This window comes from Taudactylus pleione, unplaced genomic scaffold (genome assembly GCF_031769625.1).
Source record: "Taudactylus pleione unplaced genomic scaffold, aTauple2 ptg000051l, whole genome shotgun sequence".
Taxonomy (NCBI): domain Eukaryota; kingdom Metazoa; phylum Chordata; class Amphibia; order Anura; family Myobatrachidae; genus Taudactylus; species Taudactylus pleione.
The window spans coordinates 3,059,446-3,075,102 of record NW_028284453.1 but is presented as its reverse complement, the minus strand read 5'-3'; the positions used below and the strand labels follow the sequence as shown (position 1 = coordinate 3,075,102).

At 44.1% G+C, this 15,657-nt stretch overlaps 1 protein-coding gene across 3 annotated transcripts in view; it reads right to left on the bottom strand.

The window, feature by feature from the left end:
• Positions 1–9,862: 9,862 nt before the first annotated feature.
• The window catches only part of LOC148535456 (galactoside alpha-(1,2)-fucosyltransferase 2-like), a 47,397-nt gene continuing 41,602 nt past the window's right edge, over positions 9,863–15,657 (bottom strand). For all 3 annotated transcript variants that reach the window (XM_088462627.1, XM_088462628.1, XM_088462629.1), the window contains one exon: positions 9,863–11,392. In XM_088462627.1, coding sequence (XP_088318753.1) covers positions 10,321–11,358 — 1,038 coding nt within the window. In that variant the 5' untranslated portion in view covers positions 11,359–11,392 and the 3' untranslated portion in view covers positions 9,863–10,320. The remainder of the gene's footprint in view (positions 11,393–15,657) is intronic.

Here is a 15,657-nt window from a genome sequence, read left to right as displayed (position 1 = left end):
TTAAGCTTCATCCCTCCCTCAGGAGCTGAATGTCGGCAAGTATGCAGTACATGCAGAAGCATGGTGTGTGATTTCATAGACACAAGTTTTATTTGGATAGGAGCCAAGGCAAGCTCGGGCTTGTTATTAGCAGCACCAGAATGCATATGATCGCATCTTCCCTTTACAAGAGGTATCATGTTTTCTTTGTAGACAAAACAAAGAAAAAAATGTATATATGTAGAAAAATGGGCATTCCCTGTCAGGGGGGGGACCAATGCCCGAGGAGGCCTGTGTGCAGTGGACCCCCACACCTCACGTCTCCATCTTCCCAGTGATATTTGGGAGGATGGCTCATGCACACGAGAGTAAGTAAAAGCTCTGGCACAGTTCCAAAGGCTTTGCTTTTACTGCACGGCATCATAAATCCAATGTGATCACTAGTTGTTATGGAAAAGTGTCTCACCACATAAGGCAGGAAAACTTGGTTTGTAGAGTAGCCTGCGAGGAGGGCAGGATAACTTGGTTAGATGAGTTGCCTGCCAGGAGTGCAGGATTTCTTGGCTAGATGAGTTGCCTGCCAGGAGGGCAGGATTTCTTGGCTAGATGAGTTGCCTGCCAGGAAGGCAGGATAACACAGGCTGAAAATAGTTCAGGTGTAAATGTACAGTTTGATTACACACAGTAGGGCTGAGAAAGCTGTAGCTGCTGATTATACAGAGGAAGCACGGACCCAAAGGCTTGGGCCTGCATACACTGAGCACAGCATGTGGATGGTGAATAGTTCAGGTGTAAATGTACAGTTTGATTACACACAGTAGGGCTGAGAAAGCTGTAGCTGCTGATTATACAGAGCAAGCACGGACCCATAGGCTTGGGCCTGCATATACTGAGCACAGCATGTGGATGGTGAAAACAGACTGCAAGCTAACAGCATTCAGAGCAGAGTGGAACAACAGTCTTGAATAATTGAGCTACCTGCTGAAGCCTGGAAGGCAGCGTGGAGGGAGATGGAGAGTGGTAAATAGAAGCAGCGGCTGAAGTGTAGACAATCACGGAGGAAACTCTATAACCGGCGAGGGGGAATGAATCTGGAAGCTACAAATAGGAGTAGCAGCCAATCAGCAGCGTATGGAGTATGTCACTCTCTGCAGCATCCCCAGTGCTTGGTAAACAGCGGAACCGGATTCTGAGTCAGTGTAGGTCCCGAGCCGGTGGGAAACAAGCTGCTGCCATGGCTTGTGACACTAGTAAGGTGGCAGCGTGTAGGAGGGGGCCCCACTTGTCAGCACCAGTTTAGTATGCTCTGTGTGCTTTGCAGGGTCCCCAGGTCCCATATGCACCAAACATCCTGTACCCATGATAGGGTATGCAGTCGGGATGCCGACTGTCTAAATCCAGACCATCAGCATCCGACTGTCTAATCCCAGCAAGGGTCTAATGACAGGTGTCAAAATTCTGATCCCTGTCATTTTACCTACGCCGGGAGCCCGGCATCCCGATCGAAAATAAGCGGGGTGTGGACAGCCGTGGGTGTGGGGAGTTAGGTTAGGGGCTTTTGGGGGGACTTAGGGTTAGGCAGCCCCCAGGAGGATTAGGGTTAGGCACTCCCAGGAGGTTAGGGATAGGAACCCCCCCCAGGAGACTTAGGTTTAGGCAGTGGGAAAGGGGGGTTTATGTTTAGGCACTTGAGGGGGAGGTTAGGGTTAGGCACCCCCAAGGGAGGGTTAGGAGGGGGGTTAGGTTAGTTTCATACCCACCTTTAGCACAGTCGGGATCTTCACCTCTGCCGGGCTTCCACTGTTGGGATTTGAACCGCCATGCAGCCGGCGGTAAATCATACCGATCCCCATTATAGACACGACTACGATTCTTATGTTTTTTTTGTATCCAGTTGCGAGGAGTAAAGAAATATAAGCAGACAAGCAACAACATATTAGTGTGAGCAAGGGCCTTATTCAAGGGCGTAGCTACCATTGGTGCAGGGTGTGCGGTTGCTATGGGGCCGGCACTGGCTTCGAGGCCACCTTCCCCACTGCAACCAATCACACAGTCTCCTCTGCTGCCCACCATCCTACAATACTGCCACCAAGGCACTCTCTGGGCTTGCATCAGTGACATGCGGTGAGGTTAATGGCTGGGGAGGCACACATATATATAAAAAAATTGTTTTTATATCAAAATTCTGGAGTATGACAGGAAAGTGCTAAGAGGCGTCCCCAGCTTGCTCAGCACCTGGCCTTGTCTGAACACTTCCCCTCACCCAGTCACGCTGCAGAATCCATCCCAGCTCTCTGCCCTGCAGGGATGGAGTGACTACAATGTCACAGCAGGTGGAGCCAGATGTGGCAGGAGGACACAGTAACAGTGTACTGCAGCTTTGGAGCTTTGTGCAAGGTGAGCGCTATGCATCCTCTCTCTCAGATATTATTAATCAAGTGCCTGCAGCAGAAGCTGCAGCATTTAAAGTGAATAAATGTGGTAGGTGAGCCCAGGATTGGAGAGAAGTGCAATGAATATAGACATGGGGGGGGGGGGGCGGCTTTGACAATCTTGCCATATAACTTCTAGCTATGCCCCTCATCACATTGACCCAAAATGCTATATTTGTTAAAAATAAAACTACGTTTATTGCAATTGCTCCCAGAGGGCCATTGTTATTGTACTTGTTTGCTAAAGGGGCCTATCCATTAGCAGATAAATTGAATGATATATCGTTCAATTTATCTGCTAATGGATAGACCCTGAACGATGACAGATGCTCCCGCGGACGATAAATTTGATCTTTCGTCTCTCTAACATGTTGGTCAATTATCGCTTATCGCTGCTAGATATTAGAAATATCTGGCAGTTTATAAGCGGTAAACGATGAACGATAATTTATTCAAGCCACACCCAGGACGCTCCGAATTCCCTGGAGAGAAGCAGCTACAGAGCACAGGGGGACAACGCAGCTTTGAAAAATAATAAGGTAAGTTCAGTGCATCTATGGGTGGATTTTAATGTAGCGGGGTGGTTTGTAGTGCAGTGGGGGTGGGGTAGCGGGGGTTTGTTTATAGGGGGGATTTGCGAGGTAGTTTATAGTGAGGATAGCGGGATTGTTTATAGTGGCTGAGGGAGCAAGGCTGAGCACACACACACTGGGGCTGGTGGGGAAGAGGCTGACACGCTGGGGCTGGTGGGGAAGAGGCTGACACGCTGGTGCTGGGGGTAAAGAGGATGACAATCAGGGGCTGGGGGGAGAGTGAGGATGACACGCTGGGGCACGACAGACTGGATTTAATGACTGGGGGGGGCAGTGAGGGTTGGTGAAAAAACAAGGCCGGGCAGCAGGACAGACACTGGATTAAATTACTGGGGGGGTGAGTGAGGGGTTGTGAAAAAATGTTGGGGTGCAGGGTACCAGGAGTGGATGGGGGGGCCAAAGCATATTCTTGCACCTGGGCCCACCACTCTCTAGTTCCACCACTGAAAGGGGCACTACAAGGGCTCTCAAGGGGGCACTACAGGGCCTCTCAAGGGGGCACTACAGAGGCTGTACAGGGTGCATTACCGGGGGTTGTGAAGGGGCATACAAGGAGAACTGAAGGAGCACTAAGTCACGGCCAGGGTTTCTCAGCATGGTGGTCGGCTGGTATTACCTGTGAGGTCACTATGGTGGGGGGTGTCTGGTGGTGGCACTGGTGTTTGGCGAGGGGCATTGGCTGCGCCTGGTTCTGTGCGGGCACATTGTCACTCAGGGTTGGTGAGGCCTGGTGGTGGTTCCGTTCCATTTGGCATGGGCGCCGCCATCTTGCTTTCTGACCATGTGATTCAACTGCCCAATCCTGTTGAGTCATGTGCTCCTTCCAGGCAGTCATAGCGCAGCACGGGGTATTTAGGAAGGTCCAGAGCCTTCCTTCATTGCCAGTGCAAGCTGTATCTCAGCCTAGCTGAGAGGGAGTTCTCTGAGCTCACCTTTGGTTACCTGTGTAAACGTTACCTGCCAGCCTGCTTGTCAGCTCCAGTAAAACCTGCTGGACTACCCTGCATCCTCCACTACCTTTTCCCCTGCCTGAGTGCCTGAGCCTGCTGACACCCTGCACCTTGTCTCCATTTAACTCCCAGCTGGACTCATTACCTCTGCCTGTATTTTTTCAGCTCACTAACCTGCATACTGGACTTTTCTCACCTGCCACCATCTGGACATTCTCCCATTACCCTCACTACAGTTTACAAGTGCACTTTAGTGCTAAACCTGGACTTTTGCTTTTGCCAATCCCATGTCTGCCAAATCACACATTAAAGAATCTACCTTTTTATTTCAATCCGCTTCTGTGTCAGCTCCTGTCACCACCCCGGGTCCACAACTAAACCACAACATTACACACTAAGGGGGATATGAAGGGGCAATAAAGGGATGAGAAGGGGCACAAATGGGAGCACAGCAAAGGGGCTCTAATGGGGCACAATGGAGGCTCTAAAGTGGGCAATATGAGGGCTCTAAAGGGGTACTGCAGAGGCTATAAAGGGGGTACTATGGGGGCACTGCTGGGGCTCTAATGGGGGTAGTTCAGGGGCTCAAAGGGGGCAGTGCAGGGGCTCTAAAGTGGGCACTGCAGGCGCTCTAACATGGGCACTATGGGGGCTCTAAAGTGGGCACTACAGGGGCTCTGCCGGGAGGGCACTACAGGGGCATTACCGGGGGATGTGAAGGGGCATACAAGGAGAACTGAAGGGACAATAAAGGGATGAAAAGGGGCACATATGGGAGCACAGAAAAAGGGGATCTAATGGGAGCACAGGGGCACTACTGTTTGCAAATATCTTTTAAATTTTTATTTTTTTATATATTATTTTGTGATGTCGCGATCCAATGCATGACTATTTTGGATGGGATTCATCAAATTATACCAGGCCAGTGAGCGCCTGTGGAAGTTATCCAGCAAGGACTACTCAAAAAAATGCAAAAAGAATCAGGCACTTAATAAGCTTGTAATCTGCAGCTGAGGCCGAGAAAATGATGCTGTAGTCGACTGGGTAAAGGCGAAAATTCAGAACAGTGTTCTTAAAGGCGCACAATAAGTACAAAGATGCACAACGTTCGGGAGCAGGTGCTGATGAGGTCCAGAAGCCTAAGCTGTGGTATTATGACCTGCTCCTACCGTGTTTCCCCGATAATAAGACACTGTCTTATTTTTTTTTGGGTTCCAAAAAACACCATAGGGCTTATTTTCGGGGTAGGTCTTATTTTAACTAACATTGACAGCCCCTTATGCAGGCCCCCGAGTAGCAGTGCCCCTTATGCAGCCCCCCCTGTAGCAGTGCCCCTTATGCAGCCTCCCTTGTGTAGCAGTGCCCCTTATGCAGCCCCCCCCTGTAGCAGTGTCCTTTATGCAGGCCCCCTTATTGCAGTGCAAGTACGGTACTTACCTGAGTCACCGCCGTCCGGGATGTCCCTTTCACTTGCGCGCTGACTGGATCTAATATGATCCACCAGGCGCGGCCGCACAGGATCCTCAGCGCGTGGGTGACGTCATGACGTCACCCGCGCACTGCATGACTGGGAACGCTGGTCTCTGCAGCGTTCCCAGCTCAAAAAGAAAAAAAGGTAGGTCTTATTTTCGGGGTAGGGCTTATTTTAGACCGGGCTACAAAAGTAAGGGTAGGGCTTATTTTCAGGGTAGGTCTTATTATCGGGGAAACACGGTATTTGTTCTTGACCAAGACCCAAAGCGCGGTGCTCGCTGGAGCCAAGGGTCGAGGAGGAGGAGGACCTCAAAGAAGAGTTGGAGGGTCAGGAAGAGGTAAGCTATTAAAAATGTTTGGATTAGGTAAAGTCTATTGCTTACCTTAAAAAAAAATGTTTATTGATTGTGCGTCAGAATTTTTACCTTTCCCAGGGATTCCTTAATTTACAGATCACTTAATGGTAAGTATTATTGTTTTAGTAAATGTATATTAATTATTTTTTTTTTTTTTTTCAAGGTCGAAGTTGTCGACATTTATCCTGAACCTCCTTCCAGCGAGCCCACAGAGGTTTTGGAGTCGGATATGGAGAGGCCAGCCGAGTCTGCATCTTCTTCTGCAAATTCTCCCAGGAGGAAGAGACGAAGGCTGGGTATAAAGACTCCAGCCTCTGGACCGTCAAGGACTGTCCAATTTCTACAACACGTGGAGGAGGTTTTGAGGAATCCCCCGAGTGCAAACCAATCTTTTGGCAACAATGTCAGCCACGAAATGGATAAGATGACTCAGAGTAAGCAAATCCATTTCAATTGGACAGTCCTTTTGTCTTTGGGTTGTTTTTAAGAACAACCGTGAGTTTGATCATGTTGCCATGATTTGGGCAAATGGACTTCATCAAACTTGCTGTCCGAACGTTGTGTCATCTAGTTACTTATTGTGCTTAAAGAACACTGTTTTCGAGTTTTGTTTATTCCCCTTTACCCTATTGACGGCAGTATTTTTTTCTAAGGCCTCAACTGTATTTCACAACATTGTTCTGTGCCTGATTCTTTTTCTGTTTGAGCATTCCTGCAGTCATTGGCCTGGTAACAAGGGATGAATCCCATCCATACTTCATGAGAAGTAAAAAAATAAAAATAAAAAAAAAAGTTGTTGCATTTTTTTTTTTTTTTTTAAATATTGGTAAATTTTGTTTCTTACCATGTTTAGAATTGGTAAATTGTGTTGTGCTAATCAAGTTGTTTTTTAGAGGCAATTCTACAAGATTTGGCTATCTGGATCACAACTGTAGAAGGGCCTCGTTGAATTAACATAGGTGTCTTTACTTGGACACCTGTGTTAACTACAAGGGCAGAACTACAATGGACATTATTAGCAACAAGGTAAGTACTTTTACACCATGTCAAAAATCCTGGTTGATTCACATCAACCCGGGAATTGTGGCGGTGTAATGGCTTCAGCCAGGTCCGTGGACCCGCTGATCCATCCCGGGTAAACTGCACGGTTGGCCACGGGTTGTAACTGTGCCACCCTGCAGTGTAAATGGCGCATTGCGGGTCTAGAAGACCTGCAGAGCGCCGCAGGCAAGACAAGTGGCTGGCTTAAGTAGCGCTTGGAGTTGCCATCATCTCCAAGCGTTCACTTTCATGACGGAAGAGCCGCATCTGTAGAGACTCGGCTCTGGTGTAAACGGTGCCGACTCAGGAATATGCTGGATCGGTGCAGGGTCTGATCTGGCTGGTACACTGTTCCACCTCCCGGATCAGACCCGACATTTGGGTCTGAAAGCGGTATTAGTTTTTAACCCTTAACGGAAGGGGTTAGTTAAATTATAGCAATTGTCTTGGGCTTTTGGTTATAGTATATGTTTGGTGTATTTGGTTATGGGTACACACCACACTTTGGGAGGGTACAGTAGGTTTGGGATTGGGTAATTAAATAACACTTTTCTTTTTTCTCCCCTATGGGATGGGGTTGGGGTGAACCTTGGGTTTATAATACAAACCATTAAATATTTAAATTAACATCTTTATGCTAAACACAGGTTGGTCAGGATAGAAATATATGATTACATTATTTACAACAATAAATGTTTTGGTTTGTCATCAATCCTGCCAGTAATAAAACATTTTTTTTAAATATACACATAAAATTAGACAAAATAGCAGTGTAAAAAATATTTTTTTAAATTAAAGAACTTATATTTTTTTTCACGTTTATTTTAAAAACTTACATTTTTAGTTTTGTTAACAAGTGTCAGTTTGCACATTACATGGTCACATTATTAATTATTATTAATAGGTAATCAGGAATTTAGAGGGCTCTCTGAGAGCACCACCCATCCCTTAAAAAAAATCATAATGTAAACTCCTTCTTTAATGAATATTCAAACAATCATTAAAAAAAATCCACTCCCACAATGAAGTCATGTGATATCCTTCATCTTTTGTCTTTTGCCAAAACTGTCATGTACATGACAGATATTTTTCAGCACACCGGAATTTTCCATAGATATCTTTTGTCTTTCATCTTTCAGAAAAACATCTGCTAATGGATAGGCCCCATTATATAGACTACTGGCCAAAAGTTTTAGAACACCCTAACTTTTCAATTTGTTTTTTACTGACAACTGTACAGTTTAATGTCTCAATGTACTCTGACATTAAAGCATAGATCAAATAAATGATTGGAGATAAAAATAGAAATCATAGAATCACTTTGTTAAGCAAAATTTTAACTTTGAGTCAAAGTAGTGACTTTCTGTAGATCCACCAAACTCACGCGTGGCATTCTTGCCACAATGGAAATCAAATATTGTTCAAGAAAGTTTTACCAACACTGTTGGTTAAGTTCCCATACATGTGTTACACTTCTACAGTAGGTGGATTGTCTTTCACCCTACTGTCTAGTTCATCCCAAACCAGCTTGATGGATTTTTAAGGGGTTTATTTACTAAGCGTCAGGTTCTGTGACTGCCAGAAGAATTGGACTGGCCCCATGAAACGCATAGCAAATTTTAGTGAGACTTTTATTTTGCGATACTATGTTATGCTTTATTTTTTTACCATCTGATACTGCAGTCTCATTTCCATTTTATTGTTCAATATTTATTTTATAACTCTTTAAATGCGATGTATTGTCTGAAATAGCGAGAAAAGCGTATATTGCAATCTATATGACAATTTGCTAACTATTTTAAAATTGTCAGGTATAATTGCTTGACTCTAATTATAAATAGTGGTTTCAACTTTTACTCGCTGTTTGGACATTTTTTGTTTATATTGCTCCATTTATAGAAGTAAAGATGGGTACACACTAATAGATATATCGCCCGTTCCATTGAATGGGCGATATATCTTTAGCGCATCGCTGGGTGTATACAGCGGATATGTCTGTCAATGACGGCTTTCATAGACATATCCGATCTGTGCACCACAGCAGATGGCCAATTTATCAGAAAAATATAACGTTGATATACACATGGATCACCCGTACATATGCTGCGGGGGCATGGTGGCGATTGACAGCTCAACTGGGCAAGCGATTAAAAGCCCGTCCATTAGAGTTGTCAAGCCAAGGACATCGGGCAGATAAATTGGTAAGTGTGTACCCCAAATAGAATTACGGTGTCAAAGACACTATCTGTAGTGGATTTCTACTGTACATTTTATAAGTGTTCCTATCAGCGCTGGAGAGTACATTTCCTTCTATAAGAATGTGGACAACGTTCTCTGCAGGCCTACTAACAGCACTACAGAAATAAGCAGCAGGTTGCCTTTTTAAGCTGGTCAGTAAGTGATTGGATAGAATGGAATTCCCAGCCCCCCCCCCCACAATATTTATCACAATTAGCTGGAGGTCTTGTCCAAGGAGGTCAACACAGGACAAGATGCCATGCATCTGCTCTTCTGCTCCAAGAGGGGTTTCTGTCCTCCCAGAACTTGCCTTATGGCATCTTTGTTACTGTTGGACAGGTGTATCTCCCCAGTCAAACTTCCCACCTGAGACCAGGTAAACCCCTCTGCTGAAGAGTCCCTACTACTACAATGTAGTCAGGGGTTTCCAACCTCTTTAATACAGCATGAGCAATAGTACCCTGCAGTTGGTGAATTTTAAATATTGGTGCACTCTCCAGCTACAGAAAAAGACAAGCACTTATAGGGGGAGATGTCTCAAACCTTGGAGATAGATAAAGTGGAGAGAGATAAAGTACCAACCTATCAACTCCTAATTGCCACTACAAGTTGTGTTTGGAAAATGACTGTTAGGAGCGGATTTGTTGGTACTATACAGTATCTCTATCCAACGTTTAGTAAATTTCTTCCATAGTGTCAAATGTATCCTTTAATTCAGTTGAGAAAGAGTAGATGTAATTGAATATGTCTTTATTACATTTTATTTTTAGATAAAGTGATGACAGAATCAAGGTGGGGCTGTATGCATTAACAAATATAAACCTTATTGTCAGATAAAGATCATTAGATTCATTTAATCTTCCAGTTTGACACATTAATGGTTTAGACTTAGAAAAGACTTGTATCTATTCCACGCAGGTTTCATTTCCCCCTGATCAAAACCTCTGACCATATGAACAACAACAAAAAAATATTTGCATTGACCCTGCCTCATTTTGCCCAACAATAGTTCAAACCCACCCACCAAAGACGGCGGTGTTTCAGATATGTTACTTGGTGAGTAAATTAAATCTAATGATTCTTTACATCTAATTATTGAACCTATGTGCACAATACAGTGTTGAAAATATTTACCCCCAAAATAATTACTATGTGGAAACATTATCTTCACATAACATCAGACACACAATATGCCCTGTAAGCTGCTCTAGTACAGTACAGTATTTAAAACCTCTCATGAAAACTCACTATGCATTATTTACTTTTTCAAAAGTGGAGAGAGATCTGCAGGAATCCCAATCCATTCTGGCAGAAAAGCAGCTTCATACTTGAAAATTTGAAGATAAGGAGAATCTGGCAAAGTAAAATTTGTAAGGTAGATGGTCTCACCTCCAACCAAATATGCAGCCCAGTACCCAAATGTCCCTATTGTCATAATGGTGTGGTTACAATGTGCCAGGAGGGCAAAGTCCCGGGCAGGCGATCCTTGCTGGCCATCACCAGCAAAGTGAACATCCCCCAGTGAATTATTAATGTTCTCCTTGCACCAATCCATACCATTACTGGTCACCACAAAGAGAGGGTTCTTATATTTGTTTCTGAAATAGCCCATGGCTTTGTCCATGTACCCTTTGCCAGCTACTACACCTTTTCTTAGTTTAGGCATAACTTGTACATAATCTCCCCTGCGGACATGAACCCCAATGTAGGTCACATTTTCCCGCTCCCCTTTCAGTTTTGCAAGAAATGAATTTGCCTCTTCCTTAATATAATCATGGAAAGTGAATTCTCGTAGAATCTCTTCCCTTATGTGATGATAGAAGGTCCATGAACAGGGTGTACCAAAAAGCTTCACGTATTGCCCAGAGATGTTTAAATATTCTGGAGACATCCAATCATGTAGCTGATAGTCCTTCCATAAAATACGATCTGCTACTTCTTGGTGAAGTACGGGCAACTTGATCTTAAATATCTTTCCCAGCTCACTGTGCATGATGGGTAAAACATAGGCTTGTTGTCCATTAAGCTTTGCCAGAGCATAGAGTGCTGCATACTCCCCCATTTTGTTTCCTAGACGTGCGGCAGGAAGGACTGTCCACATCACTGTATCTGGCCTGACTTTGCTTATTGCTCTCCTGTTTATAACAGCATAGTCACTGTGGATGTTCTGTGCATTGCTATTTTTGCAGAATATTGGTACAACTCCTCTTGGCCCTTTGGCATGCCAGTATAAAGCAATGAAAATAATGAAGAATGTCAAGAAAAGGAAAAATGCTTTTGCCGATCGCATGTTCATTTCCCAGCCAGATCATTTCTTGCAAATGGAAGCCCTAGAGACAAAATGGAGGTCAGGTGTGAATTGCATAACTTACACAATAATATAATTCTTCTGAAGGCTACTTTAATAATAATAATAATAATAATAATATGGTGACAGTGTCATGAGTGTCCCTCAATGCATGAAATAGAAATTAGACATATTTTGGCTCATGGGGAATTGGACGCATATTACGTAAATAAAGCAGGCGTAAAGTACTTCCAAAAGAAAACACAACTCTATATAATATATGTTATCTTTCAGCAGTAGCCTATGCAACTAGTTTATGCCAGAAGTACTGTATTACATGTACAGAGATGCCGCCTGACCGTATCAGTAGAAAGCTCACATTACCCAATTTGCACACAATTTCATACTAGGAAATGTCATACGCATATAATAGAATAGTGTCTGAACAGTTATAAATTGATACGAAACTCACATTTACCATGTAAAACAAAAAAGATACAAAAAGCACAAATTCAATTCTTTAAAATACAAAAACTTTACTATAAACTTTCTTTCCTGACTTGGTCCAAATGAAAATTTCAATGATGTAATGTAACTAGATGGCTGCGGTTTCATATAATAACTACACTAGATTTATTTAATATCAGCAGGAGGGGTCTGACTCTTAACACAAGCGGCTGCCGATGGTCATCACCATCAGTTTTCATTTTACACCAGGAGTCCATTTCCCAACCTATTATTGCCTCTCTAAGGGCTCCATTTGTGGATGTGCCATAACCCCGTGAGCACTTATTAAAGGGCTTCTCTCCTACACTCTGTATTTAGCAAACATCGGTTAGCTTAGCTTACTGCTGCTTGTCACCATACCACTTACTCCATCTATAGATGGTATTAGTAGTGAGAGACCCTGTTGTTGGCAAATCAGGACCCAGCAGAAGCCTCATGTACTTTTCTGAGTCCCCACAGGGTGGAAGAGCAATGCACATGTGCAAATGGCTGTCACATAAGCACATTGCTTATTAGCCTGTTGCGAATATAAAAATGTAAGTATTGCTAAATGCTGGCGGCATATTTGCTGGTGTTACTAAACTAAATATACTGCCTGTAGAGGAATTGTTTCTATATTTTATATATTCATACCTGGGGTGTCAATTATTGAAGATGGAGTCTCCAATAATAATATATATATATATATATTATATATATATATATATATATATAGATAAAGTTCAATTACCATATGTTTTATCTAGGTCCAGAGAACCCAACCCACCCAAATTTTGGGGATACGGGATGATCGAAGCCAAGCTCGGATCTCCCTGCCTGCCCCGGATCCCTCACCCGAGGCAAAACCTCGTGATCCCGCTGTCGGGTCACAAGGTTTTGTATTGAGCGGGCTTAACGCTGATTGGCTGAGAGAGCTGTCTGTCATGGCTCTCAGCCAATCAGCATTAAGCCCATTTAATATGCACACAGTCAGTCAGGAAGCAAAAGAAGATGGCATCTGCCATCCCCTGCTGCCTGACACCACCGGCACCCCCACTGGTAGCATCCCCCACTGCCAACACCACCGCTGCCGACACTGCTGCCCCACGTGTTGAGGACACTGTCAGCGACCCCCACACTGCTGACACTGGCACTGCTGACATCGCCGGTACCCTTCACTGAGGACACTGCCAGCAATGCAGCACTGCTATTCCATGTACTGAGGACACTGCCAGCACCGCAGCACTGCCATTCCATGTACTGAGGACATCGTCTGCATCCCCTGCACTGCCAACACATCTAGCAAACCTGCACTAAAGACACCACTGGCACTGCTGACATCGCCAGTACCCTTCACTGAGGACACTGCCAGCACCGCAGCACTGCCATTCCATGTACTGAGGACACCATCAGCAACCCCTGCACTGCCGACACAGCCAGCAAACCTGCACTGAAGACTCCGCTGGCACCCCCGCTCTTCTGACACAGCCGATACCCTGCACTGAGGACCTGCCAGCACCACAGCACTGCCATTCCATGTTCTGAGGACACTGTCAGCAATCCCGATCTGCTGACACTGCTGTCACAGTAAGTGCACTATTGGTGTATCCAATCTACACTGTATAACACACTGTATCTGTGTTGGAAATTGGAAGCTGAACTGCCACATGTTAGTGCCACCCACTGTGTCACTTAGCTTATTTAGCCAGCTAGCTGGATGCAACCTTTTGGCCTTAACTAGATGAAAAAAATAATATTGTGAGGTGGTCAAAATTGACTGGAAATAAATGTTATTGAGGTTATTAATACTGTAGGAATTGTGATGTGATTTTTAGCTTTTTTTTTATTGTGTAAGAAAAAAATCCAGATCCAAAACCAAAACACTGAGTTGAGGTTTTGATAAAACCAATCCTCTGCACTCTTGGGACAGCCCCCCCAAAGGATAACTGCATAAAAAAACTTTAAAAAAGTAAGCAACACCCGAAAAAAAAAAAAAGACTTTAAAAATGGAGGAAAAAGTTTCAAAGTTGGGGTACAAACATAAAAGGTAGCAAAATAGACTTCTTGGGGGTCCCCAAGTATGGGGTAAGTATTTTTAGGAATGCAGAACCTTGCAGCAGGTGCGTTTTTTTATGATTTTTAAAACTTTGGACCCAGATCCAAAACACGGGGGTCGGCGTGCATCCCTAGTTTTATTATGTGTATATGTATATGTATATGTATATATATATATATACATATATATATATATACATACACACACATACAAATACAAGCATACGTATGAATTAGGATTCTGAAAAGTGAGTTCAAACATGAAGTTCAAGCTGATTAACTGATATTTTATTTATAGACAAATCAAATTATACAGAATGTTATACACAGTAGTGACAGATTTACTAATTATAATTTTCTGCTTCCTAAAAAATAAAACTTAGACAATTTAACAGACTTAGACAATTAATAATAACACAAATTATATACTTGCAAGCACATTGGCCCTCATTCAGAGGCGGTCGGAGGATGCAAGCGGTCACTCAGAAACTAAGCGGCCGCTTGCATCCTGACCGGCCGCCTCTGTTTCGGTCGTTAGGCTGTGGGTTTACACCCACAGCTCTAATGACCGCTAGGGTGAAGGTCGCGATGGTCAGAGACCATCACGACCATCGGGGCTTACGACGAGACCCTAGGGTAGGGTCTCACTTGTCGTAAGCCCCGGAGAGCTTCTGGCTCTGTCAGAGTCGGAAGCTCTCCACTGACATCACTAGTGATGTCAGTGGGGCCTCCCCCAAATGGCAGGCATTCCCATGGGAATGCCTCCATTTGGGCTGCCACCCCCCCGGCCCGCCTTCCAAACGGGGTGAGCTGTCAATCAACATTGACAGCTTGCCCCCTTTGGAAAGAGACCCGCTACGACCGGCGCTGTCGGTTGTAGCGGGTCTCATGCATGCGCACGAAGGAGCCGGCTCCCTCGTGCGCATGCGCACTGGACAAACATCGAGGTAGCCGTGCGGTCGTAGACCGTACGGCCGCCTCTGAATGAAGCCCATAGTTACCGAACTGCCTCCTTATGAATACCTAATTATCTATATACCTAAATGTCGCTATTTAGCGCTGCACGTCGCACAAGAAATAATTGCTTTCCAGACTTTGAGTGTGGTTCCAAAGCACAAAAAGTTATTATGCACATAAAAGAATTCATTTACACGCCTTGATCTAAATTTAGTTAGCGCAAAAGATTATACATTCACAAGGTACAGTCGATACATACGCAAGCGCTCTGGATCCAAATTTCCCGGCATCAAAGGTGAAGCCTCCATCAAAAGAAAGAATATGATGACCCACTACTGGACATAGAGCACTTGAATATATACCGTACAGAGAGTGGGCAACACAATAGAAACGAGTTGGCATAGTCTCATTGGTTATTCCATTTGGTTCTTCTGTTATGATGTAGTTCATAGATCAGTTTGAACAGTTGTAGTTCAGCCCTCCAATGGCTCTTTGTGTATCTTTTCCTGCTGAAGAACAAGTCTAAACTGGCTAATAAACATTACATTACAGAGTACATTTCAATACCTAACTCTCTATGATTCATAACTTAGAATGGCACCAAACATGGTCTGCTTATCATGTACTAAACCTTAGATATCAAATACATTAATTTCACAACATAATTGATAACGAGTAAAACCTCTAATATTAACCTTAATGCTAGGGAACCTTTCAGTGTAAGTGAGCAATGCATAAATGTGGGGATATCAAGTAAAGATGCTAGAATGCTTTGTGCGTCTACATGTTTGTGGAGTACAGTATGAAATG